The 27,485-nt window shown below is 42.6% G+C and overlaps 1 protein-coding gene across 2 annotated transcripts; it reads right to left on the bottom strand.

The window, feature by feature from the left end:
* Positions 1 to 902: 902 nt before the first annotated feature.
* Positions 903 to 27,485, bottom strand: LOC105398604 (PDZ domain-containing protein 8). Of its 2 annotated transcripts, XM_048626009.1 has the most exons (17): positions 27,125 to 27,485; positions 22,879 to 23,046; positions 20,595 to 20,777; positions 19,995 to 20,187; positions 19,195 to 19,292; positions 18,445 to 18,557; positions 16,367 to 16,532; positions 15,542 to 15,742; positions 13,100 to 13,189; positions 12,223 to 12,336; positions 11,242 to 11,855; positions 10,654 to 10,867; positions 10,125 to 10,230; positions 7,614 to 7,730; positions 2,451 to 2,574; positions 1,454 to 1,646; positions 903 to 1,082 (listed from the first exon to the last, which is right to left on the bottom strand). In XM_048626009.1, the coding sequence occupies exons 2-17, from the start codon at positions 23,026 to 23,028 to the stop codon at positions 918 to 920; spliced, it is 2,841 nt and encodes a 946-aa protein (XP_048481966.1). In that variant the 5' UTR covers positions 23,029 to 23,046; positions 27,125 to 27,485; the 3' UTR covers positions 903 to 917. The 2 variants fall into 2 exon arrangements, with proteins under 2 accessions (XP_048481966.1, XP_048481967.1); XM_048626010.1 differs by lacking the exons at positions 903 to 1,082; positions 1,454 to 1,646 and adding an exon at positions 7,126 to 7,191 and having other exon boundaries at positions 27,125 to 27,483.

Here is a 27,485-nt window from a genome sequence, read left to right as displayed (position 1 = left end):
TCTCTGTACGGACTTTCGACGCAGTTCAGTGCACTATTCCATCATTTCCAATACGATTTAATCAAATGTGAGTCATTTAGCGAAGCGATAAGGTATAATTTACATTATCTCGAGGACCTAGACTAGACTAGATAAGAAGGAGTACCTACGTACTTGAGCATCATTACTACTCATAGTTTTTTTGACAAAATCATTGTCACCGGAATTTGAGAATTTTCTTTGTTTAGATAAAATAATTTTCATCGTACCATATCGTAAGAGCATTTTAGAGAGCGTTTCATCAAATAAAACATCAGAAACAAACAAAAACAAACCTAATTCCAATGCAATAAATGTTTTGATTTTGATAGATCTACTAGTCGGTGAAACAGTCTTTAAGTTTCAATTTCAATGCCATAACAGAAGTCTTTAGCAGAGATTAATTATAACAGCGCCTAGTGAATAAGTAATTTATGTTGTTATTTGTTGTGTGTAGTATATTTAGGTTTATCTTTGTACCAACAACGCAACGCAAGTTGTTTACCTCCCTAATGTTTTGGAAAGTTTGTTATCTAGTTTTACGCAATGAAATACATATATCTCTGATTTGATCTAATTCTAGTAGCGACTCAAATTAATTTGTTTGTTTTGAAAAAGTGGTTTGAATACAAAATATTTTTTATTATCTACTACGCACACTTACTTAGGTACATACATTTAGTTATCATATTATGCTTTGTAAACACACCTAAATATATGCTTTATGTGGGTCTTCTCAAACGCTGTAGAGTCTTCAAAGTACCTTTGGTAGGCGGATTAAACCCGAGGACCCTCGACACAAAAGTCAAGTGCAAATTGTTAGTAAACGATCAACCAACACGTACCGTACCTATTACATGCTACTAATAAATAAAACACACCCATAGCAGTCAAAACATTTATTCCTTAGAGCTAACAGGCGCCGGGTCGGTGGACTGCGCCAGCTGGGCCGCGGCGCAGCAGTGCAGCATGAGGGCTGTCAGCGCGCAGGCGCGGGCGTCACCGTCCCCCCCGCCCCCCGCGCCGCCGTCGCACGAGGACAGCTCCTCGCGCACCGCTGATAGCTATGGGGGAGACAATGTGTCAGTGAGGGCTGAGGTAGATAAGTTTATGTAGAAGAGAAGACTTCTTCTTCTGCTGCCCATAACGGTCCACTGCTGGACCTAGGCCTCTGCCAAAGCACGAACAACGAGAAGATTGAAGAACCAAAACTGTACAAGTGAGTATGCCTGTCAATGATTTCTGGAGCTCCTGGGGTGCACCACGATAGGAGCCACCACGACTGACATTTCTGCTGGTATTTTATAATGTTTAGGTAAGTATATCTGGCGAACCATGGCCATGGCCCGACTGCCTAATTCTTTCACCATGCACCAACTCCAGTCCAAAATTTACCTCCGACACGCTAAGACCAAAAATACAGTCTCCAACTCACCATCTGATGTATAAGCGGCGGGTCGAGCCGGGCGGCCAGCTCGGGCGCCGCGTCGCGGGCGGCGGCCAGCAGCGCGTCGGGCGGCAGCGCGCTGCGCAGCGCCGGCTCCAGCAGCGCCGCCGCGCCGCCGCCGCCCAGCCACACCGCGCCGCTGTTTGAAAATGGATTCACCAGCGTGTCCAGGGATTGCTTCCTGTGGGGTGGATTGGTATTTTGTGAGCTAGAAGTGAGGTTAATTAAGAGATAGTTACTGAAATGTATCTAATTATCATTATCATCAAGCTAATTCAAAGATATATGACTCTTCCAAGGCATATTTGGATTGAAAGAACTTGTGAATGTACGTTGCTATCAGTGTTCCCAGATATAATCGCTGCTCCTTGTTGTGGTCCCCCGTCCTCCTTTACGACTCACTGGGCTACTACTGGTATCTCTAATATGCACTATATTAATCCCTTTCAAGGTGAAGTTGCCCCGGAGGCCAACAGTGAGTGCGACGGAGTCCTGTCCCTATCACATTCATCTCACCACCTAGCGGACTCAGGGGACTTGCTTAGCCTGTATGTTTAGCTTCTACGTTTCTTCTTGCACTAATCTACTACATAGGTATACTATACTACAACAGTTGCACCACAAACCTGGGCGTGTGGCTGGGCGACGGCGGCAGCGAGCGCGAGGCGGCGTTGCCCCGCGGCGCCGACAGCAAGTGCGCGGAGCCGGCGCGCCGCAGCCCCGCCACTAGCGCACTCATCTTAGCTAGCTTGCCAATATACTTACTAGCTTCTCCTGTACTAGACTACTAAGAAGCGTGTGACAAGCATCTTCAGGCACTAACATGGAGGTGACTCTGGTTTCAAGCCGCCCCCATGTCATGTGAGAACCTTGCTTTATCCTACTTGGCGCAGGTTATATATATAGCTTTTCATTGCCCTTGTTGGCGTAGGGTTGTAAATTTTTCATTGCCCTGCTGGTGGGTCATGCCACTGATGCCACTAACCTGGGCGTGTGGCTGGGCGACGGCGGCAGCGAGCGCGAGGCGGCGTTGCCCCGCGGCGCCGACAGCGAGTGCGCGGACCCGGCGCGCCGCAGCCCCGCCACTAGCGCACTCATCGCGCTGCCACCTGAGGGTTTGGGAGAGTTAGATGATGGACGTACAGTCGCGTTAGTAGTGAAGAGAGGTAACTATTCCACACTTGAGGCTCCGAAATAAAACCAATCTTAACAAACGTAAACGTAACGTAAAGTTTATTAATTAGGTCAAAAGTGTGGCGTAGATCTCTTCACCGCTAAGGCGAAGTTGGGGATTGTCAGGGGTCACTACACCTATTCATTGGTCAAGAGTTTGCTCGTTTTAATCTCATTAGGTAGGGTAAATCGTGGTATAACTGGCATGTGTCAGTAACTGGCACCTTGACTATAAAACTAAATATATTAAGCTTTTGGATATAGTAAGACCATCTTTGATGGGTTTACAGCAATCTCCAATTATTCATTGATATTATAGTTTAATTTTACGCCGCTAGGTGGGTATTTTCCGGCGCTGGAAATTATCTCAGTCAAAGCGGCGAAGATCGCCAAAAAAATGCACGTGCGTTAAGTTTTTCTTAAGGAGACACCAAAATTTTTATGGCATGTTTTCGCGAAAATAAATACGTTTTTGATAGTGTGACAATGACAAGGAAGTAGGGGAAGGTCTAAACAATATCATAATAGCCCGATTCACTGTAATTTTAGTTGCTTTCGAGTTATTTTTGAGGGTGCTAGTTACTGAAATGTAATTTATATCTTCACTTAGTAACTGGCACCCCCCTGCCAGTTACTAATATTTTGGGTTTTGTGATTTTAAGCTATTTTATACCTTCTATCGACAGAAAATACGATTTAAAGTGCACTGTAAAAACCCCCAGTGTCTAGGCAGCTTTGTTTCAATAACTGGCACGGGGCTGCCAGTTACTAATCTGCATACATTTTTTTACGCACCAATAACTGGCACTTACTGGTGCGGTAAACATTTCTTTCATGTTTCTTTTCAGAAAAATGACTAAAATCAAGGCAATATACAGTAGTCTGTAATTGTCCACTGCTGGACCTCTCACCAGCAGTGACACTGCACTCTGTTCTCGACCTTTCCCATCCAGCCACTACCGGTCAGCTTTATAAGGTCGTTGGTCCAGCTGGCCCGAAGGTATCCGCCGCTACCCTTGTCTGTTCGTGGTCTCCACTCTAGAGCGCGTTTGCCCCACTGGTCATCGGTTCTTCGGCAGCTATGGCCTGCCTAATGCCACTTGAGCATACAGAATTTAAGAGCTATATCGGTTACTCAAGTTCCCTTACGGATTACCTTATTTCTGATATGGTCCTTCAAAGAACGCCCGCTGATCGATTTTGAATCGGTGGACCAGTCCAACCTTCAGTGTCTACGTCTATGATCCATACGTCATCACCAGTAAGACGCATTGACTGAAGACCTTTGCCTTCAGGCATTTATGTGAAAATTTGTCAAATCTTCCCTTATGCAGTCCAATCCAGTAACACATATTTTGTTTTATGCACCTTACAGCTTCGTTTTCGAAGTTCCTTCTGCCTAGTCGAATAGACTGTCCAAGGTAGACATAATATACTGTTGCTGCATTAAGGCCGCTATGCATGTTACAACGAGGGAATTCCAGAACTGCCCAGGTCTAAATGGAATCAAAGGCTTTCTTATAGTCCTTGAAGAACTTGATAATTTTACCCAATGAGGACAAGTCATGTGTAAATAAACATCCTGTTTCAAAGAGGAAATTTAATGAAGGTGATGTAGTTTGGGTACGTTGGTACAGTTCGAGAAAAGGGGTTTGGAAAAAGGGAATTGTTAAAGAAATTTTAGGTAATAGAATGTACAGTGTGTATATAATAGATTATAATGAAGTATGTGTAAGACATATAGACCAGCTATTTAAGAGTGTAGCTAGCTGTGACTTAGATGTAAGTCAACCTTCATCATCGCCAGGGAGCTCGGTCATTGCTAATAGATCCGCCGAGTATCAATCAGTTTCCATGCCGTTGGCCTTACCATCTCCAACAGTGCACACCGAGGCTCTTGTGCCGAGCGCGGTCCCAGCCGACCCGCCCGTGGAACAAATAGTGGAGGAGGAGGGGCTTGTGGAGTGTTGTGAGCGAGGGATTTTGGATCCGAACACCTCAGATCATCCTGATCCGCCGTTAACACCTCCACTTCAGACTGATCGGCCGTTAACACCTACATCGCCACCTCGTATGTGTTTACGGCCCAGAAATAAGAATGTTAGTTATAAGTTTTAGCATAAGTCTTATTTTTAAATGTAGTTTTATTGTCATATAATTCTTTGTTAACATGTTTCTAAATTAGTGTGGAGGAGTGATGTGTATGTCGTGTACTCTGTGTAGACGTAGCACTGGCACGTTGCATCGTGCCCTCTATACTCTTTGGTAAGACCTTTATAGTCTATGGTCAAACTCTATGGTTTTCAGTAATAAAGCGCCAAGTCGAATTATACGGTCGGTTGTTTCATTGCAATTAATAATTAATCTATATTATAAATATCTATCAGTATCTCGATTTGTTGCATTCATATGGACCCACGATTCGTCGCATACTTGTACTGTCATTTTGTCGTAGAAGTCGACCATTACAACGGTGATTTTGAGTCTTACTGGTACAGAACCTGGACCTATACTATATACATTACCTAATATCAAATACATTATTGATTTTAGAGTACTTATTGACATAATTGCATGATTTTTTAAAAGGTGCCAGTTACTGAAACATCATGTGACAGTTACTAATTTTTACTGCCAGTTATTAGGTTTTTTGGGGGTAGTGGATATAAACTTCATTAAAATCGAATATTAATCATATATTTTTACCATTTATGCCTATAATTGTTCGTCATCTTATTGCCAGTAATTCAAGCCTACCAGTGCTTAAATCAGGCCAATACTTTATTTTTAATATATTTTTTTGTGTTGCTAGTCGCTTAAACTGCCAGTTACTAGTACTTTTACCCTACGATAAAACTAAGATATTGCGATCGATTGTGTTTTTAACCGACTTCAAAAAAAGGAGGAGGTTCTCAATTCGTCGGGATCTTTTTTTTTTTTTTTTTTATATTTTTTTTTATGTATGTTCACCGATTACTCCGCCGTTTATGAACCGATTTTGAAAATTCTTTTTTTGTTGTATTGGGTTGAGCTTCCAGGTGGTCCCATTTTTTTTTCAGAATTTTATCTCACCCCCAAGGGTGGGTAAAGGGGTAAAAACAGGGTATGAATTTCAATTTTGGGCACATATTAACCGATTCTAATGAAATTAAGAACGTAAATATAGTTCTTATAACAAAAAAATATGATGGTGACCTTGAGCTGATCTGATGATGGAAACGGAAGGCAGTCAGGGGAACTCCTCAACGGTATATAGCAACTACTTCGTGTTTAGGCTTGAATGATTCGTATTGATTAGTAGGACATTTTGGTATCATTTGCACCTTACTTTTGATTGAAAATTATTACAAATAAACTAAAAACTATTAAATAAAATAATAATTAAAAAAATTCAAAAACCGACTTCAAAAAACCACTAAAATGTAAGAAATAATTTAAGGTTTACAAAAATTCTACTCGTATGAGACAGTACAAATATACCTAAGCAGGAACTGTTCTTTTTTGAAGTTGGTGCCATATTTCTTCAGATTACTTTGTCACCGCACCAACATCAAAAAAGAACAGTTCCTGCTTAGGTATATTTGTACTGTCTCATACGAGTAGAATTTTTGTAAACCTTAAATTATTTCTTACATTTTAGTGGTTTTTTGAAGTCGGTTTTTGAATTTTTTTAATTAAAGTTATCGAGACATCAAGTTGATGATGAAACAAGCGCACTATAGTACCATGATTAGGCTACTGGTGGTGGTGGTCGGTATGGGGCAAGGCAGCGATTTCAAAGTGATGGTGAAATTAATGTAAAACTGTTTCGCGATGGCTAAAAGCAATTGATAGATGTCATCGCTCACTTAGAGAAAATATCGGACCCATGTCCAGTATTTGCTACTTAGTTTAATCAAAATAAAGTTAACATAGTTAATTAAATGTAGAGGCATAGAGCTAAACTGCTACCATGCAATTAGCAAATTTGACACACGGATCATTAATTTAATATATCAGGGACGGACTGAACTATTTCTTTTAATGATAATTAATTAATTCCTTTACCTACATTACAAATACAAGCGCAAAAATATAATTACAAATGATATGGAGTAAGTATTGTCTCTCAGAAGTGAGCAACAAGATGTAAGTTTATTTATCGTGTTTTGAAATTTGTTTGTTACTTTTTATAGTACTGTTAATTAGAGCATTTGATTGCGATAACATTTGTTATATTTATTTGTTAATGTTTTAAAACTAAATAAAACATACTGGAAGAGCTGATTTAAAGCCTTGTGATTACAAAATATAAAAAGGAGAAGGTAAAACAAGCGATAGCAGAAAAGCACTCTACAAGTGCAGAGAAAAAACATATGTAACTACCAACACACTAACTACTAGATAACAGTTTGGAAGGAAAATAGGTATATAGGTATAGTTTATAGGTATAGTTTTTGGTACATTTACTTATATTTTATCTTATTAGGAAAATTATTAAAACCTACGGGTCTCGTGTATGTGTCCAGAGGATATGAAAGCGTCTCCATACGATCAGCACTCGAATAATTCGTCTGTACACAAACAAAACAAATAAAACTTAATATAAACGTGCGAACAAAGAAATATTTCAAGCTTACTTTATATTAAGACAAAAAATTGCGTCGATACACTTTTGCGTACTAGGTATGTATTATTTGAATAGAACTAATATGCCATTGTATTCAAAGTTGATAAAAACTTTTCTCAAACAAGAAGTGAATAACAAATGAAGCTAGCTGGAACAGAGTCATGGCCATCATCTTGTGAACGAAAACGAAGACGACCTCATTCTGAGCGAATGCAACTCATTCGTACGTAACGTTATACATATTTTTCTTTTTCCACACAAGATACTGGCCACTTATAAGTTATTACAGATTTGGCAATTTATAAAAAGAGATTTATGCATAAGAGTTTCAAAAGAGTTCCAATAGCTGTTCGGTAGTTAACTGACCTTCTTCGTGGACGTCGAGTGAGTCTTTCCTTTCTGCCTCATCTTCGGAATCGGGGTCGATGATGGAGTCACAGTCCGTCGTGATCAGCTCTGGAGGAGACGAGGGTCCTGACAGATCTGTAGAATCAACATTACTTATACATATTAAATATGTCTGATATCTGAAGATGACCACTCTGATAAAAAAACCTAAGCTAATGAAAATAAGAGTGCTCTTTGGTATTTGTACACATTGCGCAGTTTCATGGTCTACTTGATGTAAGGTATGGCACAGGAACAAAAATGTTGTTCAGTTAAGTTGTAACTATGAGTTTGTGACCCCCTTTTGGCTTACTTCCAAAAGTACTCCTTACATAAACTCAATCATCATCCGCAAATTTGCGGTGGCCGAGCGTCATTTCCACAACATTAGACGATCATAAAACCTCAACCTAGTAAAAAAACTGAATCGGGCCGCTATCAACCAAATTATAATTGCTAAAAATAGCCAAAGTGGGACTCTAAATACCGGTTTCGGTACGATACCATGCGACACGTTCGAATGCAATTAGCTGTTTAGTAAAGTGGAGCATTCATTATGTTTCCGCGTGGCTGTGCAACCATCACGCAATGTTCGCGGCTAGAATGCTCGCGCTGCCGTAATATCACATTTTGATTTTATGAGTCGCACTTGGGAAATACCTCTTACTTGCGTATTGTGCGATGCTCATGTGGTGTGAACTTGACGAGAGTTAGGTCGAGATAGCATGCTTGCCTTGCTTACTTAATTAAGTACTTAGTTGGGTATTTAATAACTCAACTAAGTGCTATTTGTATAAGATCATTTCATGTAAGTACCCAAAGGTTGCCTGGAAGAGATTTTTAGCGATAAGGCAGTCAGTGTGCTTATTTTCGAACTTTACTTATAAAATTTTGTGTTTTACAATAATGTATATACCCAATGGTACCTATTGTAAATTATGCAGACATAAAAAATGGTTTCACGGCCAACATACTGGAGTAAAAACAAAGAAAAGTCGTGACCTCCCCGAACGAGAAGAGTTCCGTTAGCGCAAGGATTTAAAACTAAAATGTGCACAAAAGGAGGTTGGCGACCGTTTCGCGTTTTCACCAAATTGAGAATAAATTCAGCCCGGAAAATAAACGAGGATCAAACAGACACAAGACATAAACTTGTTGTTTTGAAGCGAAACGTAATTCTTTGTGTTTTAAATATTTTGGCATCCGCGCAAGTCCACGCGCGTATGCGAAGTAGAGCAAATAAACAGATTGTGATTTACCGCGTGTTTGACAGGATTTTCCATAAGTACCTATGTACCTACTTCTGTAATTCAGTTTTTCTTTAAATTATGCGAATTATTGCCTGCAGATTTCAGCACTATGAGATATTCAGTCAATATCTCAAAGTATCAAACACATACCCCCTTATTCATAGAAAAGTTACAATACTTTTTAACTAATAAACTGTTTTGTCCCTCTCTGTCAAAGAACAAATTGTTCTTTGTCGGAGAGGGACAAAACAGTTTATTAGTTAAAACGTTTTGTAACTTCTCTATGAATAAGGGGGTTACTTTCTATGTACGACATACTTAATTATGTATACTTGTATAGGAAATCATTAAATTTTATTTAGCCTTGAACTAATTTTGCTTAATCTTTATCTAACTGTTTTTAACGACATATTTATATACCTACATCGGGAAAATTCAAAAGACTAAGAACATTAGCGACGCGTTTATGACAATGACATAGAAACATTTGGCAATCACACCGGTCGTGTTGGAGGGAAACTGTGTCTTTACAGGAAACACAATTTCAGTGTTTACAAACAAAATGTATGTAAATATAACTCTACATCTGTTTCATTTCCTCTGCATCATAAAGTCGTACGTAAATTTTGGCACTTCTGGCATTTCGTTTGTTTATGCTTTTAAGGTTTATTTTTTTGGAAAGAGAGCTTTGTTAGTTATATATTAACTAAATCATCGTCATCGTTTGATATTATTAACTATCATTGGCTATAACGGATGCAGATAAAGAAACAATATGAAAATGTCGGACAGACTCTACTATCTCTCCCTGTTCGTAGCCTGTCAATACCCCTTGCTTCCAATACTCCCATACATAATATGTAGGTATCGGCAGCCATTTTCACATTGTTTCTTTATCCGCGCGTCTTATACCAAAAACACAGACAATATAATGAAAACAAAATAAGTGCTGGTTCCCACTATGTCTTCTGTCGGGAGGATTATTTCTCGTGTGTCGTAGTGGCAGAACATTTTTATAGAAAGCTGTTCACACTAAACCGACACCGATTTACCTACATATAAAATTCTGAAAAAAAATCGGACCAGCAGGGTGCTCAACCGAATACATAAAAAAAAGAATTTATAAAATCGGTGAACATACATAAAAAAATAGATCTTTTTTAAGTCGTTTTAATAAAATGCTCCCGATAAAAAAATCGACAGGTGACATAGTGCGAACGAGGAGTAAGAGTGTCCTCACCTCCGTCCTTGGGCACGCAGGGCGAGGTCTCCTGGCACTTGGTGACGCACTTCTTGTGGCAGCAGAGCCCGCAGTTGCGGCACTGCATCGCGTCTTTCAGCCAGATCTGGACAAACAACGAGTCAGATTTACTGAAGATATACATTTTAAGTTAGTTTAACGACTTCGCAACATTGTGAAAAGCTATAGCGTGTTTAATTTCGGAACGTAACGGACTGGATCCTCATCAAAGTTGATAATAAAAAGGAACAACATATACATATAATTTGTAAAGTATAGCATGAGCCCTGTGACTCAAATCCATATATTTTATTTGTCATTTTGTTAGTTTTCTAGGGAAAACCAACTACGTTTACCTGGCATAAATAAATGTCAATCAAACGTCAAATCACAGGGCTCATGCTATATTTTACAAATTATAGCTCATTCAATGCACAGAAGACGCTTTTACTCAGAAATGAAAGTAACATATAAAATGGTCTATGTGATTACATACAGCGGCTATGTGGCTAAGGTGCCTGAATCTCACCTTCTTATTACAAAAATCGCAATGCGTCGACCGATGGAAGTGCGTCCTGACAAAGTCATGCGCCGTGGTGGCTTTCTGCGTGAACTTGGGCGGCGGCGGCGTCTTGGGGGCGGCGCGCGCGCCGGTGGCGCCCTCCCACTCGCACCACACTAGTGCGTCGCCGAAACAGAGGCACGGCTCGAAGCCCGGGTGTGAGGCTAGCTTGTGACTCTTGCTGCGGAGGGAAAGCTGTTTGTAAGTCATGATTGCCTGGTACTTTTTTGGAGTGAATAGTTTCGTTGGCTTGTAAGTATTTGAATACATAGAGAGCATAGCTCATAAGGTAGTTATTGATTTACCAGTGTGGATAAAAAAATAGTATGAAAATCACAGACGGTGTCATGCTATTCCACTCTATATCGGTCTTATTGTGGGCGCCATATTAATACTGTCTCTATACCAGCTTCGAGTCGCATGTTAATAACAATACATGCAGGTAGAATTGGCGTACAATAAAGGAGGCCTATACCCAACAGTGGGCGATATAAGGCTGATGATGATGATGATGATGAGGTAAGTAGTATACTTATTTGAGGTTTAGAAACTTACCTAAACTTGATATCAACCTCAGGCGGTAAAAACTGGTACCGCTTCGTATGATGCGGCACAGTGGAATCTTGACACGCATTCAGCAGTACAGTGAGTGGAATATTCAGGTAGCCCAACAACACCTCTTCCTTTTCCCCCGGTACTGTCGCCCAGACGTTTATGTTCAAATATTTGTGGTTTTCATTTAGCTTAAACTCCGTTTCTTCGTCAAAGGGTATTATAGGTTTGAGCGGGACCGATTTAGTCCAGAACATTTGGCATATCTCTACATGTTCGCTCTGCCTGGGACCGCCAGTTTCAAAAACTTCTTGGTCTTCATCTAGAACAGACTCTGAAGACATGCGACATTCTGATGAGTCTGTCCTTATGATGGGTATGTCATGTTTATTCTTATTGGCTTGTTTCAGCGGTGTGTTTTCTCCTGAAGCGGGCGGTGTGCTGCCAGCTGAGCTGTCGGATGACTTGTTTTCGACAGAGCACCTTCGTTTCCGGAGGCCAAAGTTCCCTGGTCCCGGTTCTGGTTTGTTCGCGGGGCGGATGGTTTCGGTTTTGGGTTTGGCTTGGTCTGCATCCGGCTGCGGCTCGACGGATCTTGAAGGGGAGGAGTCGGATTCCTGGAATAAAATGAAATATTTTAATATCATATATACGTAGGCACTTTGTTGGCTGATAAATAGGTACGTAATTTAAATAGGTAGTTACTAAATAACCAATGGCTAAAATGCCAATTGTTTTAATAACCTACGACATAGAGATTAGCATCCATAGCTTATTGTTCTAGCATTAATTGTATAAGCTGTATAATAGAATAGAATAATATTTATTCAGAAAACTATAGGTAGTATTTTAAAAATAGGTCAAATCTTAATGCTAAAGGTAGGTGAAATACTGCTCTAAACTAGGAAATATCTGTGTATCTATAATTTGTGTTGTGATATTTTTATTTATTTTTTTCCAATATTTTAAGAGATAATTAGTTACCTGTAGGCTTCCCTTAGACCCCGCAGCCCTCATCCCCTGCAGCCGCACGCCCTCCATCACCTCGCTGACCCTCCGGAACGAGAAGTTGGACCGCAGCTTCTTGGGCTCAATGACCTCTTCCCACCACGGCTGGTATAGTTACACCTAAGTATTTTATAATTCATTACCTGTAGGCTTCCTTTAGACCCGACAGCTCGCATCCCCTCGACCACCTCCTTCCACCACGGCTGGCGTAGTAATACCTAAGTAATTAATAATTATTTACATGCAGGCTTCCCTTAGACCCCGCAGCGCGCATGCCCTGCAGGCGCACGCCCTCCATCACCTCGCTGACTCTCCGGAACGAGAAGTTGGACCGCAGCTTCTTGGGCTCAAGGACCTCTTCCTTCCACGGCTGGTATAATTACCCCTAAGTATTTAATAATTCATAATTATTTACCTGCAGGCTTCCCTTAGACCCGGCAGCCCTTATCCCCTGCAGCCGCACGCCCTCCATCACCTCGCTGACCCTCCGGAACGAGAAGTTGGACCGCAGCTTCTTGGGCTCCACCACCTCTTCTCACCACGGCTGGCATAACTACACCTATCATCATCATCAGCCTATAGCAGTCCACTGCTGGACGTAGGCCTCTCCCAAAGCACGCCATTGGATGCGATCTTTAGCTTTCCGCATCCAATCATAACCAGCCACCATTCGCAAGTCGTCACCCCATTTAGCCGAAGGGCGTCCCACACTACACCTAAGTATTTAATAATTAGTTACCTGCAGGCTTCCCTTAGACCCGGCAGCGCGCATCCCTTGCAATCTCACACCCTCCATCACCTCGCTGACCCTCCGGAACGAGAAGTTGGACCGCAGCTTCTTGGGCTCGACCACCTCTTCTCTTCGGGGCTGTGTGGTGGCGCCGCCGCGCCGCACGCGGACGGTCACGGCGCGGCGCTCGATCGCTCGGAGTAGCTTTCCCACCTGCCGAAATAGGGTTGCTGTTAACTAGTGGTTTCACCAATAAGAGGTTACTATGGAGCTTCCACTATGTTATTGCATTTTTGACGTTTCCTTATAAATAAAAATAAATAATAAATATGTGGGGACATCTCACACACGGCCATCCGACCCCAAGCTAGGCAGAGCCTGTGTTATGGGTATCGGACAGCTGATATATATGTCGCAGGCAACTGGTTTAATCTCCTGTTTGATTGAACCACTAGGCCGTTCATTGGATGGCGCTATTCAGTTGTATGACTGAAGGACAACTCGTCAAGTCGTTGATTGTAACGTTCGACGTCTTGACTGAACATCATTCAGCGAAGTCGTTGAATGGGATATAGTATAGCAACTTTGTAATGTCTGGTTAGGGTGAACATCACCAGACAAGAGTCAACAAAAAGACTATGTTACAAAGCTCTTATCTCACAAATTAACTAAACAATAACAATAAACGTACCTTCATATTGTTGTTCATAATTATCCAGTTTCGCCACTTTTTTTCTTTGAAACTATCCACCCGCTGCGTAATAATAGGTAAATCCATGTTGTCACACTATTTTAACACAAATAACGCACTTTAAAGCTAATTTATTTGCAAAAAACTAACAATATAGGTGCTTTTTGTGTCAGCTGTTAGCTGTTAGACGCCATATTTGTTTTATTCACCACCTGACTGATTTTAAGTCAGCTAACTAGTTGGACGTTTTGTGACGCTTGTACAATCAACGTTCGGCCTAGTCATACAACTGAACAGCGCCATCCAATGAACGGGCTAGTGGTTCAATCAAACAGTAGATTAAACCACTTGCCTGCGACATATATACACAAATACATAGATAGATACATATTAAATATAAATATCAACACCCAAGACCCGAGTACAAAAATTTGTCTTTAAACAAATATCGGCCCCAGCCGGGAATCGAACCCGGGACCTTCGGCATAGCAGTCAGGGCCGACTACCGCCGACCACCGCCAGATTACGAATGTCAAAAAACCAATAATATAATGGACAGAGTATACTTACTACTATCGGCGATAAGGCTACTTGAATCTCGAGTAAATACTTAAATATTGCTCTGAATAAAGAGGTAAAACGAAGTTTCAGAGCTCTGCTGCGCTAATCGCAACTTTATCTCGTAACTACATTAATCGTACCAATTTCATAACAGCTCCAAGAAACTTAGTATTTTTATCAAGTAGGAATAGACCTCATGCCAATGTTACAGCTACAGAACCAAATACAGTCACAGACGTTCCACTTACGAAACCCTCTTTTCTCCTAACCAAAGTATCGAAACGCTATTATTAAACAATTCCATACATTAATTTAACTCATTCATTCAATTCGATCATTTCATTAATTCATTACCCACCTGCGCAACATGAGTGACAGTCTTATGGTCCACGGCCAAAACCTGGTCCCCTCTCCTCAGGTCGGCCCTGTAGGCGGGGGACATCGGCACCACGGTGTCCACCAGCACGCCGCCCACCGCCTGGCAGCACACCAGGCCTAGCGACCCGGCGACCGGCGGCATGGTCACGTCTAGACCTTGCCATTAACTTTGAGAACTCAATTTCTTCTATTATGTAATGACAGGCAATGTAAACCCTCTATACCTAAGTAGGTACTCGTACTCGATTGTCCTATTTACTAAGTGTTTTGTGTAAAATAGTATCTATTTATACCTATACCTATCAATCAAATTTAACTGCGAAGAGATTGTAGTGACTCGTACACCCTGATAATTTAAAAACCAAAACTACAGACATCCAACCCACCTGAGCAACATGCGTGACAGTCTTATGGTCCACGGCCAGCACCTGGTCCCCTCTCCTCAGGTCGGCCCTGTAGGCGGGCGACATCGGCACCACGGTGTCCACCAGCACGCCGCCCACCGCCTGGCAGCACACCAGGCCTAACGACCCGGCGACTGGCGGCATGGTCACTTCTAGGCCCTCGCGACATACTAACTTTCAGATCTCAATTTCTTCTATATGTATTGCTAGGCAATGTAAACCCTCTATACCTAAGTAGGTACTCGTACACGATTGTCCTACTAATAACGACCCGGTGACCGGCGGTATCGTCACGTGTCTAGGCCCCCGCGACATAAACTCTCAGAATTAAATTTCTTCTATATGTATTGCCAGGCAATGTAAACCCTCTATACCTAAGTAACTCGGTACTCGTACTAGAATGTCTAACTAACTAAATGGTTTGTGTAAAATAGAATAGTATACCAATAAATCTAATTTAACTGCGAAGAGATTGTAGTGACCCATACATCCTGATAATAAAAAAACCATAACTACAGACAGCCAACCCACCTGAGCAACATGCGTAACAGTCTTATGGTCCACGGCCAGCACCTGGTCCCCTCTCCTCAGGTCGGCCCTGTAGGCGGGGGACATCGGCACCACGGTGTCCACCAGCACGCCGCCCACCGCCTGGCAGCACACCAGGCCTAACGACCCGGCGACCGGCGGCATGGTCACGTCTAGGACTAGCACGCCGCGCCGGAGGGATACCTGAGGGGTGGGAGGGATTAAGTTTTAATTAGGCACTATCAATGTGGTAGGGAGAGGTCTACATCTGCATAACATCCAGTAGTGAAAGATAATTTTGCCGCACACTACACCAGGCCTAAGGACCTGGCGATTCCTGATGGTGTGTAAGGGTTTTATTGATGCGAAGACTATCAGAAGATTAGAGTAGAAAATTTATTTTATCAGGTGGATTACCAACATAGAACTTCACTTGAAAACATATATTACAGATGGCAAGGCAACATAATCAAATCAATGAGAATCACCGTGAGGTGATGGCAGATGGTGCCACTATCGAAACATTTTGACATTTGTCTCATAGTTATTAACCACATGGGTATGTGTTACTAAGCACTTACCCATCCATGTGATTCCACAGCCAGCGCGGCCCTCACAGTCCCGTGCGGCGCTCCAACCTGCAGCCTCGTGACCTCTATCAGGCGCACGGTGAGCCAGCCTACCAGAGCTCCACGTCTAATGGTGTAGTTACTACCAACTAGCAACCTCATCTAGGTACATACATAGATAGCAGACGGTGCTACTACTATCGACACATTTATACCTTTATTCGTATAGTTATTAGTTAGTAAGCACATAGTCACATACCCATCCATGTGAATCCACAGCCAGCGCCGCCCGCACAGTCCCGTGCGGGGCTCCAACTTGAAGCCTCGTCACTTCAATCAGCCGCACGGTGAGCCGCCCTTGAGGCGCCGGCCCGTCGTCCGCGTCCGTGCTGCCCGGCTCGGACTTCGGGAAGAAGGGTTTGTATCTACCATGGAGAATATAGGACAGGTACATACCCATCCATGTGAGTCGACAGCCAGCGCCGCCCTCACAGCCCCGAGCGGCGCGCTCACCTACAGCCTCGTCACCTCTATCAGCCGCACCGTGAGCCGACCTATCACTACCATGGCTCTATGTGTACTGGCATATAACAACTTCATCTTAGTAAATGGCGCCACCGACGATATAGCTGAGATACAATCCCTTTCCTAAGCCTCAATTTTTATGACAGCTAAGCACATACCCATCCATGAGAGTCCACAGCCAGCGCCGCCCTCACAGTCCCGTGAGGCGCTCCAACCTGTAGCCTCGTGACCTCTATTAGGCGCACGGTGAGTCGCCCTTGAGGCGCCGGCCCGTCGTCCGCGTCCGTGCTGCCCGGCTCGGACTTCGGGAAGAAGGGCTTGTAGCTGTGGGTGGTTGGAGAGGGGTTGGTTAGTGTAGAGGCAGTGGTGATTGGGTGAAGGTACATAGTCGGTAGTTGTAGTTTGAAGGCCGAGGACAGAGCGTTGTAACGTAGTGGACAATTATTGGCTAATGATTGATGGTTCTTCCTATTCATAAAGTGTCAGTGACAAACACTAGAGCTGGAATATAGGGTTTTTCAAAGTGCTGACAGGATTGGTCACTTGTTTAGCTAGATTACCGTCAGTCGCTGATTGCCTAAGGAGCACCTTACGTAGGTACTTACAGTACAGTGCATCTGATGCCTAGGTAACTCGGGGTAGCTCTTCGTAGATCCATAATAATGACAATGATTATATGGACCAAATTTTTACATCAAAGTTCCAATCAACAGAAGTTACAATGCAAAACAAAACAGCATCAGTCACGTACCGTATTTGTTTATGTCAAAGCTCCAATAACCAGGAATTACAACGCAAAACAAAACACCATCAGTCACATTAGTCACGTACCGTATCTTGTAATGCGGCAGCGACGACGGCGCGGCGTATGTGCGCGGCGACCAGCGCGGCGAGGCGCGGCTTGAGCTGCCGGCCCTGGAACCTGCCGCGGACCTGCAGCTGCAGCCGCGGCGGCGGCTCGACTACTACTCCATGTCTCGACTACTACTCTCGTCTCAACAACTACTGACTCAATGTTCATGCCTCAGTGACGTTGTGGCCTTCTCTTATAGTGTGTCGGTGACAAATAACTAGAGCTGGAATATAGGGTTTGTCGCAACGGCGAAAGGATTGGTCAGTCAGATCAGTGTCAGTCGCGGACACTCCAGGAAGCGCCGTAAACGAAATGAAATGGGTGTACAAGGTACAATTGATACCTATATACATCATCCGGCGTATGACTAGTTACCTTAATGAACCAAATATCAAAGCACGTAGGATCATATAGATCATACTAGCTGTTCCCGCGAGCTTAAAAAGATTTCCCGTGGGAATTTCGGGAAAAAGTTGCCTATGTATGCAGGATGCCCGCTATAACTCCATACCGTTAAAATCCGTTGTCCGGCGTACCGTAAATCCGGCGTCTCGACTACTACTCAATGTCTCGACTACTACTCAATGTCTCGACTACTACTCAATGTCTCGACTACTACTCTCCTCTCGACAACTACTGTAGGCCTAGAAAGGAGCTTTGTGACGTTGTGGCCTTCTCTTATAGTGTGTCGGTGACTAATACTAGAGCTGGAATATAGGCTTTGCCATAGTGATGAAAGGATTGGTCAGACAGAACAGCGTCAGTAGCTGAGTGTACAGGGAGCGCCGTAAACGAAATGAAATTCTTAGGTACACAAGGTATACAGTTGATACCTATACATCAACCGGCGTGGCTCTTTCTGTGGATTATGATGACGATATGGACCAAATGTAATATCAAAGCTTAAATTAACAGCCAACGTAAAAGACAAAATTAACAAAACAGCATCAGCCACATACCGTATCTTATAATGCGGCAGCGTGTGCCGCTGCGCGACGGCGCGGCGTATGTGCGCGGCGACCAGCGCGGCGAGGCGCGGCTTGAGCTGCCGGCCCTGGAACCTGCCTCGGACCTGCAGCTGCAGGCGCGGCGTCTCGACTACTACTGAATGTCTCTACTACTACTGAATGTCTCGATTACTAGTCTCGTCTCGATAACTACTGCCTCAATCGGCCGGACGTAGGATCCTATAGATCATACTAGCTGTTCCCGCTAGCTTAAATAGATTTCCCGTGGGAATTTCGGGAAAAAGTAATGTATTCAGGATGCCCGCTAACTCCATACCAAATACATTAAAATCCGTTCAGGCGGTTTATATCTCCAATTAACAGAATGGCTAGTAGGCGCATTTAAGACGTGACAAGAGTTTTGCATCGCGCTCACTCACATTGCGCAGCCTCAAGAGCGAGCGCGAGGGAGAACTCTTGTCACGTCTTAATAGCGCGCTGTGCTACAGGGCCAGGAAGCGCCGTAAACTAAATGAAATGGGTATACAAGGTACAGTTGGCCCCATATACGAGTACATCACCCGCGTATGACTACCTAAATGAACCAAACATCAAAGCTGAACAAAACAAAACAGCATCAGCCACCTACCGTATCTTGTAATGCGGCAGCGTGTGGCGCTGCGCGACGGCGCGGCGTATGTGCGCGGCGACCAGCGCGGCGAGGCGCGGCTTGAGCTGCCGGCCCTGGAACCTGCCTCGGACCTGCAGCTGCAGCCGCGGCGGCGTCTCGAACGCAAGCGCCCAGTGCGTGTAGGGGAGACGGCGGAACATGACTCGGACGTTGCCGCTTAGACTCTCCACTGGGGAAGAGTAGAGGTGGGTTGGTTTAGACAGGGAGTCCTGGAGTTGCTGTATTTTTCAGAAGAAAAGCAGGAAGGTGAGCGCCCAGTGCGTGTAGGGGAGACGGCGGAACATCACGCGGACGTTGCCGCTTAGAGTCTCCACTGGGGAAATAGAGAGAGGTATATAAAGAGTAAGAACTAAGATGAAGCCGTAGCGGCGTCTGGAACGCTAGAACCCAGTGCGTGTAGGGGAGACGGCGGAACATGACACGGACGTTGCCGCTTAGACTCTCCACTGAAGTAGGATAGATGGGTTGCATAAGTTGCATTATTTGTACATATATAGGTTGCTGTGCCCGACAGGGTCCATGAAGTTCCTAATTTAATGTATTGAACATCTATAAAACTTAAAGAAGCAATAAACGAGTAATGTAATTTTTTAAATTTATCAGTAAATGATTGAAATTGAAGTATTGAGTTAATAAAGAGCATAGAATAGGCTTGAACAAAATGGATGCAAGTCGATGGCAAGAGAGTGTGTGTCGCAGATTCGAAATTTAGAGTACATGATTTGAAGAAGTTTATTTATACATCATATAACACTTAAACCTAAACCTGACTAAATTAACTAGTAGACAAAACTCACAATCACACACGATCACATTTAACTTACTCAGTCTCACATTCCATATCAACAAATTCATAGCAATCTCCACTCACCAGTAATAGAAATATTCGCTATCTTCCCCAGCAGCATCACCGCATCCACATCGATCCTGAAGTTGCCGTCATACGCCAGGTCGAACTTCAGGTCCAAGGACCGTAGCCTCGCGTTGTCCTCTTCCAACTCCCCTGTGACTACGCGCAGGTTCGTGATGCTGGGGAACTCGGAGCCCACTTCTAGTGAGCGCAGCTGTGGAGGAGTGGATGGGGATGGTTAAAGTTGTGGAGCGTCCTCCGTTAACGTTAATACATAGGTAGGCATTGAGGGTTCGATAGATATAGATTAAGAGGATACGAGTATGCGCCAATGACGCTAAGTTGGTAGGTACCTAGCATGGAAGTAGAAAAAACGGAAGGAATCTCGCTAACTAAACACTGAGGCACTCAAAGTAAGTCAGTTTCATTGTTACGACGAGCCCGCCACACACACATTCACACTCAAAGTAAGTCAGTCCGCCGACTCGCGCCAATCTCGTCACACCTACGCACCCACACAGTATGTCGCCGTCATTGCTGTGCCTTATTTTTTAGTTAGCTAGATTCCTTCCGTCTTTTTTTCTATTTCCATGGTACCTAGTATATTTTCATTAAAGATACCGTCAAACTCTCAAAGATCTTCCCGGACGAGGTCTTGGCGAGCAGTTCGGCCAGCTCGGTCGCCATGCGCCGGCGCAGCCAGCGCGTATCCGCCGTGCTCTGCTGGAAGATGAACTGCAGCATGGCGTTTAATGCGCCCTCTGGTGTGCAGCCGGCGCCTTTAGTTAACTCGTTGAGGATGTCCTGTGAGAGAGAGATGGGGTGATAAGTGGGAGCGGGATAGGTAATGGATTTTATGATTGCGTTCAGACCCTGTGAAGTGTACCGGCGGCGGCGCCCTTTGTCAATAGGTGTCAGGAAATTGACCTAGGTACCATGGGGTTTTTCATTAATAAAATTCCACCAAGTATTTTGTTTTACAATCCAATCATAGTTGCCGCAAACATACACTAAGTATCAGACAATTCATTCTACTCAATCCACACATACGTTGCTGACGTCACGAATGCCTTTCCTCAAGCAGCGCTATTCCAATAAACTTGTTGACATGCTGTACATGTTTATTCGTACGTTATACAGCGTGTTTACTCAGAGCGGGGTCAACAAGTAATTACGCGGCTGGCTCCGGCGGGACCCTTTCAACTTGTTATTAAGTTAGATTGAAAGTGCGTCCCACAGACCTACACCGCGGGGAGCGTAGTCGGTACGGTATTCAGAAGTGACGAGGATTTCCCAAGCGATCTTAGGAAATTGACTAATGTAGGTACTACATTTATAAGAAACTTAGGATTACGATGCAGATATTTTTTTTAAAAGCTATAGTGTGTCCTGGACAAATACTTTTGGTTTGCGGGTACGCTATAGGGAAGCGAAAGGGATATTTGAAGTCCCCAAATCTAATGATCACTATAGTTAGTAGGATACATGGTGTCCCACGGTGTCATCACATAGAGAGGGAAAGTAACATAAAATAATATTGTAGATAGTAAATTTTACTTCATTTTTATTTCCAGGATAAGGCTCTAGTAGCGCTTCCGCTGCCGCACGAACTAACATGATATTGAGCAAAATAATCAGGAAAACTAAGTCAATTATAAAGTTCATAAGTCTATCCGATGGTTTTCGCTCCTTCGTCACAACTTTAGCTTTATTCACTTATCTGATAACTCGATAAGTTAATAAGGTCACGTAAGTATATCCCTACGTATAATCAATAAAACCAGTCACCAAATCACTATCAACTTGAGTGAATTATTTATTAACAGAAGTGTAGAGCTTAGAATAGGCTCTATTATTTGAATATCTGACCATTTTTCAGCTTGAATAATTCGACAAACTCACGTTGAATTTCGTAGGAACAGAGAATTGGACAGTGCTTTTAATAGTAGTGCCTTCCGAATCATGTTATTCACATGTGATGTTTTATTATCCCTGCGATGTATACTGTGCAATGTTGCCTTAGGTAGAGATACTTTCTTATATCTTTTCCTTTTACCCGCATTCCCCACGGGAGAACCCCGGGTAGCGCCTTGCGACCCACAAATTGGAAATGACTGTTTTGCAAAATGAGGAATATACTTACCTACTAAATTGAGGTAGAGATACAAGTCTTCTACTAAGAGAAAACAAAAATTCAGGAACAGCTAGCGACATGAATTTTCATGTCTCTTCCCAGCGTGACAAAGGGGACGGTTGGTTGGATTGCTGCATACAGAATCTCTCTTGCATTCGCATAACAATGACACAAAGGAGAATGAAGAATGTTTTATATTTTTATGAATGCAATATCTGCAGTTTAAAAATGCAATTTCACTCTGCACAAAAGCGTCTTCAAAGCAGTGATAGAGGTCGTCCCGCGAATTCTGGTTATCCAAAATGAAAACCTACCAACTGACTATAAATTTAATAGAGAGTAGAGACTTTCATATCTAATACTTCTTACAGTCAGATCTAAGAAGGATAATTAATGAGTAGTCATTATTTATCGCACCGTCACGGAAGAACAATATATCCGGTAATCTGTATCATTTATTGACGCCCCTTTTAATGGTGGATCCATTACAAGGGGCATCAGGAAATGATACAACTTTACAAGCAATCTAGGGGGTAATCGATTCCTATTAACGCGACAGTATATTTTTATCACCTTTCCGAATTGATCGATCAGCAATTTTCTTCTCTCTGCGTATACGTATACGTATGTACTTACCTACTTATTTATTGTATTCCTATCTCGTTTTGTATAGAGGTAGTTAGAGATACTGAGATATTATTATGTACAACGCTGATACTAATTACACAGTCTTGATCTAAGGTCTCGTAAAAAAGTATCCCAATAACTCACCGCGGGCAGAGTGACAGGGACGGCCGGGTACTCCTCTCGCTTCCTCTTCTCGTACGGGTGCAAGTAGTGCGCCAGCAGCGCCAGCGGCACGACCAGCGCTGCTAGAGCCCCGAGCAGCGCGGCCAGCAGTAGCCATGACCAGTCCGGCATTCTGCGGCGGTGTACTAACTGCAGGTCAATGTATAATGGTTGGTGACTGTGAACGTCAAGAGGAGATGATGGTTAGCGGTGGGTAGATAGTGGACTGCTGGGGCTATCGTGTAACGGTTAATAGCAAATACAGATAGGCAAATATAGGGTTGGTAGACTTGGTAGTGTCGATTTAGAAACTAGCCATGCGTTAGTTAGAGAATTCTAATGGATGGATTCAGAACAGAAGATACGAAGCTTGTTTATGTCTCCAGATCATGTATACTTGATGATTGAAACCGATCCAATTTATTAATGATCAGAAGGCGAGTGTAGTTCTCAAGTGTCCTCTGTCTCTTTGATCCATCGTTGATACAGACACGAGAGGTTGCCTCCTCAGTTACCTGCCAAGTATCTGGATAACGAGCATATTGCTTACCGAGCCCGTTGTCATGACAACGCACGGATCTGCTCAAGTGCTCAACTCGAGAGCTCTTTCTTTTGTGCCCTTTTTTGCTGTTTTCAAGCAAATACTTTTGGGGTACGTCGCAAGTCATTGTGATGGACAAAACTTTATTTTAATAAGCGTTTCCATGAGTTTTAATTTCTAGTTACTAAATACTCGTAAACATACTTCCAAAAAATAAAATATCCGCTAGTAGCTAGAATAGCGAATATCGTTCTTCTCCCTACCGTGAATCGGTGATACAAACAAGAGCCAGGCTAAGATTTGTCACCATGGTAATGTTAAACCTGGACCGTGGTGAAGGCATTGCATTGGCCAGTCAGACTAGCGTCAGTTGTCTACTGCTTACTGGAGTGCACCGGACGGACTGATGTGCCTATACCTCTTCATATACGGGACCGGAAATGACACTCGCGGAGGCTGCTATCGTGTACCGAAGTTCTAGGAACTCTTTGGTAAGATTTAGGTTAATAAGGCCCATATATTGCTATCAATGTATGTAAGTATGGCAGGTTACCAAACCTATTACCTACACTATTTTTAGCACGATTTCCGGTTTCCAATAAACAAATTGTTTCGTGACAACTAAGTACTCTGAAACAAAAGCATTTATCTTTGAACACGTAACTTCAACATAAAAACGGTTTTATGAACGAAGGAAGTTATGTTAAGTCTTATCAGCATATTCACCTTCACCATAACTTACCACTGACTGACGTCAGTAATCGGTAGTTTAGCGAGTCGGTCCGTGAGGGACGGTAGGGGAACCCGGGGTAAGATGGGGTCACGGGGTAAGACGGGACCCCCAACATATATGCAAAACTATACATCTTAGGAATCTGAGTAATGAGCCAATAGAAAGGCTTAAATGATTGACCTTTAGTGCGCCAGTGACAGCAGGTGTGAGCGCATGCGTTTTTTGTGTAAGCTCAATTGTTTGTTTTTGCGTAGTGTCCATGTTATTTTTGACCGGTAGAAACAACGTCACAACACAGTAAGTAAAACAGTGGCATTTTTGGTAATTGTGTCTTTTTATTTAAGGTTTGGTACGCTTTGTTTAAATATGTGCAAAATCACTTTAACATTGAAAATATTTTTTTTATGAATTATTTTTATAAAAAATTTAACGTGGGGCAAGACGGGGTATTTTTGGAGGGGCAAGATAGGGTACGGATCTAGCTTGGTAAAGTTTTTTTTTTCTCCAACCCGATATTTGACATTGTAGAAGGGCTCTAAAAGGTCTACAGGGAAGTAGGCTAAAAAGACAAAGCAGATACTGCCTACGAAGAAGAATAACAACGAAGATGACTGTGTCTATCTCTACTTGAGGATATCAATAGTCCTACTTTAAATCTAAGGAAAAGTGGGTCGGATTTCAAAGGTGCAGGCGTTGGGCTCACACTGCAGGTGCTGGTGTTGACGATAAAATCACAGAAGAAGTGTTGTTTGTCTGTTTTGTGCCCCAAATAGAATACTTACCCCATCTTACCCCGTACATGGGGCAAGATGGTTTATTTCCCATTTTTTACATTTCTTAAAATAAGTCAATTGTAATGATTACGTATTTTGGCAAAACTTATGCCAAAGTGTTCGTCATTAAGTTCCTAATGAGCCATAAATAATTGATAACGTTGTGGTTATAAATACCTGTTGTTTTTTTAATTTTCCCTTAGCGACCCCGTCTTACCCCGGGTTCCCCTATATTTCTTTACGACTAGGGTATTAAGAACGGTTAAGAGCGTCTTAAGTTATGCTTCACAACAACTACAAGTCCGTTACTGTACCCCTTTAACCAATTTTACTGTGACGCAGATGGGCAGGTATACAGAACGTAGTAAGAGTTTATTATGCTACGAGTACCTAGTAGTTATATCAGCATTGAGTTTGATACTCTATATACATATAATCAAGATATAAAAATAAATATATTTTATCATATTGATTCCTGGATATTGGTAGTCTTTATACTACTTATGGATTGAAAAACTGAACTCCTTTAAGTCCTACCAATCTTTTTATTATATTGACGAAATTATGATTTCTAATAATATCTGATACTTAAATCTGAAAGGACCTAATACGGAAAGTAAATGACTAGGAAAAGGCAAGTTTACAACTTCAAAGCAAAGCAAGATAAAACTTGCGAACTTAGTTTAAATCGGTAGGTTCAGTCAGGCGTCTTTCCTTCGACTATTTTAGGTCAGCTGACCCCAATCGATGTTAAGACATTCCATAACTTCCGACTGGATAACATCAGATAGTAAAATCGATAGATAGTAGATACTACTTAATATGCTGAAAGTTACTTGAATTTAATGAACATTTAAATTGGAAATTACATCAAATGTGGCTTTTAAAATGAGGGAGAGCAAACGCGAGCTATAGTATTCATCGTGAGCTTGCAAATTGCATACAAAAAAGCATCATAAATAGGTTTCCTCAGTTAGAATTGGATGAAAGCCGTGAACACTTGAGGAAGTTTAGTTGCTCAGACCTATTGCAATTAAATTAGGTACCTAGATACCAGCCAGGTCGTACTAGTGCTAGCTGAAAATGGCGAAGGCAAAATATTTTAAGAGTTCAGAGGAAACAATTAACTAGGTAGGTAGTTAGTTTTGAAATTAACGGTAATTTTATGCTGCACGCTTTGTCGCAGAATTAAACTTGGTCTGACTGAAATTATGAAAATAAATGTCGGTTGGGTTTTAATTGGGTAGTAGCTTTAGCTGTATAAAATTTCATCTGTACTAGGTAAGTACCACAAAAAACTGTTTAAAACGAATTTTCACAGATTTTGTATGCGTTTGACAGCACTAAACATCTGTTAAATACTGTCTAAGTTTTTGTGGTAAGGCCCCATATGTTTTACGTAGATGACCAAAGGTACGCAAATAAGTCAATGGGTAAACGAATTATCTTATAAAGAACGTGAATAGACAGCCGTAGCGTGGGACACCGTCCTGTCCTCTCGAACAAAGATAGGTAGCTGGTAGACGGGATTAAGGCCTCCTTTGGCATCTTTATTCAGCAAAGGACACTTAGAGGCTAATGGCGATGATGACATATATATTATTTTTTCCCAGTGATTAGTTCCACCCACATCTACCCTCACAGCACAAAAACCATGGCAAGTTGTGTATTCGGCCTTTCGCATCCAGCACCTACGGTTAGGTTCCTCTGCCGAAGGTCGTCATCACACTATGAGGATGTACCCTATGCCATCACTGCTGTTCGTGACCTCCAATGAAGCAGCCGTCTACTCCAAGAGTTATCGGTTCGTCAGCAGATATGACATGTCCAACACAAATTCTATAGGTCCTAGGTTAGGATCAAGATAACTTTTCTCGTTATCTCATTTAATCAGAGAAACCAAGAGCTGACCAGTCTTACGGGCAGTAACTATCTTCGTTTGTGCATCTGCAGCATACTAAGTGTTTCGCTATATTAAATGTGTCATTATATTGCAGTTAACCAGACCTTTTCTCTGCTGGCTTGTAATCAGTCATAAGGAGTCAACAAAATTAAATCCAGCTCTTATCCCTTTAGCGCCGGAGCTCGGAGCCACTCGGCATATATAAAAACATAATGAGCGGCACTCATTTAAAACAAAACCGTGCTCATGCATGAATCATTAAAACAGATTGCACTTACCAGCTAAAGTACTAACTAACAACAACGGTTACTACAAACACTAAACAACAATTGACGCAAGGACATTTAGATTGATATTTAGAATGTCTTTTGTATTGAAGAGTTCATTCTTACGTCGGCCGGAAAGCCGGCGACGCTGCCCTCGCGGTTTCTCACATAATACTGGCACCTTTACATAGGAATTACCTTGATGATATTACCCCTAGCCCGGTCTGAGCATGCGCGGGGGTCCGCCAAATGGGGCAGCCGATCGTCCTATCACAACCTTATGATTGAGTGTCGTTATGGACCTCATTCCATCCACGATTGATATCGACACAGAATTTGTATCTGAGGGTTACAGCTTCATTATCTTTACTTA

Source organism: Plutella xylostella, chromosome 15, assembly GCF_932276165.1.
Source record: "Plutella xylostella chromosome 15, ilPluXylo3.1, whole genome shotgun sequence".
NCBI lineage: Eukaryota > Metazoa > Arthropoda > Insecta > Lepidoptera > Plutellidae > Plutella > Plutella xylostella.
This window is presented reverse-complemented; position numbering and strand designations above follow the sequence as displayed.

What these genes read in the sequence shown, in the direction of transcription:
- LOC105398604 (XM_048626009.1), bottom strand. Translation starts at nt 23,028, where the DNA reads ATGCCGGACTGGTCATGGCTACTGCTGGCCGCGCTGCTCGGGGCTCTA. An exon ending in CTGTTACGCATGTTGCTCAG is followed by an intron (nt 13,190 to 15,541) that starts GTGGGTTGGCTG and finishes CTATTTCGGCAG; the next exon opens with GTGGGAAAGCTACTCCGAGC. An exon ending in GCGATTTTTGTAATAAGAAG is followed by an intron (nt 10,231 to 10,653) that starts GTGAGATTCAGG and finishes TTGTTTGTCCAG; the next exon opens with ATCTGGCTGAAAGACGCGAT.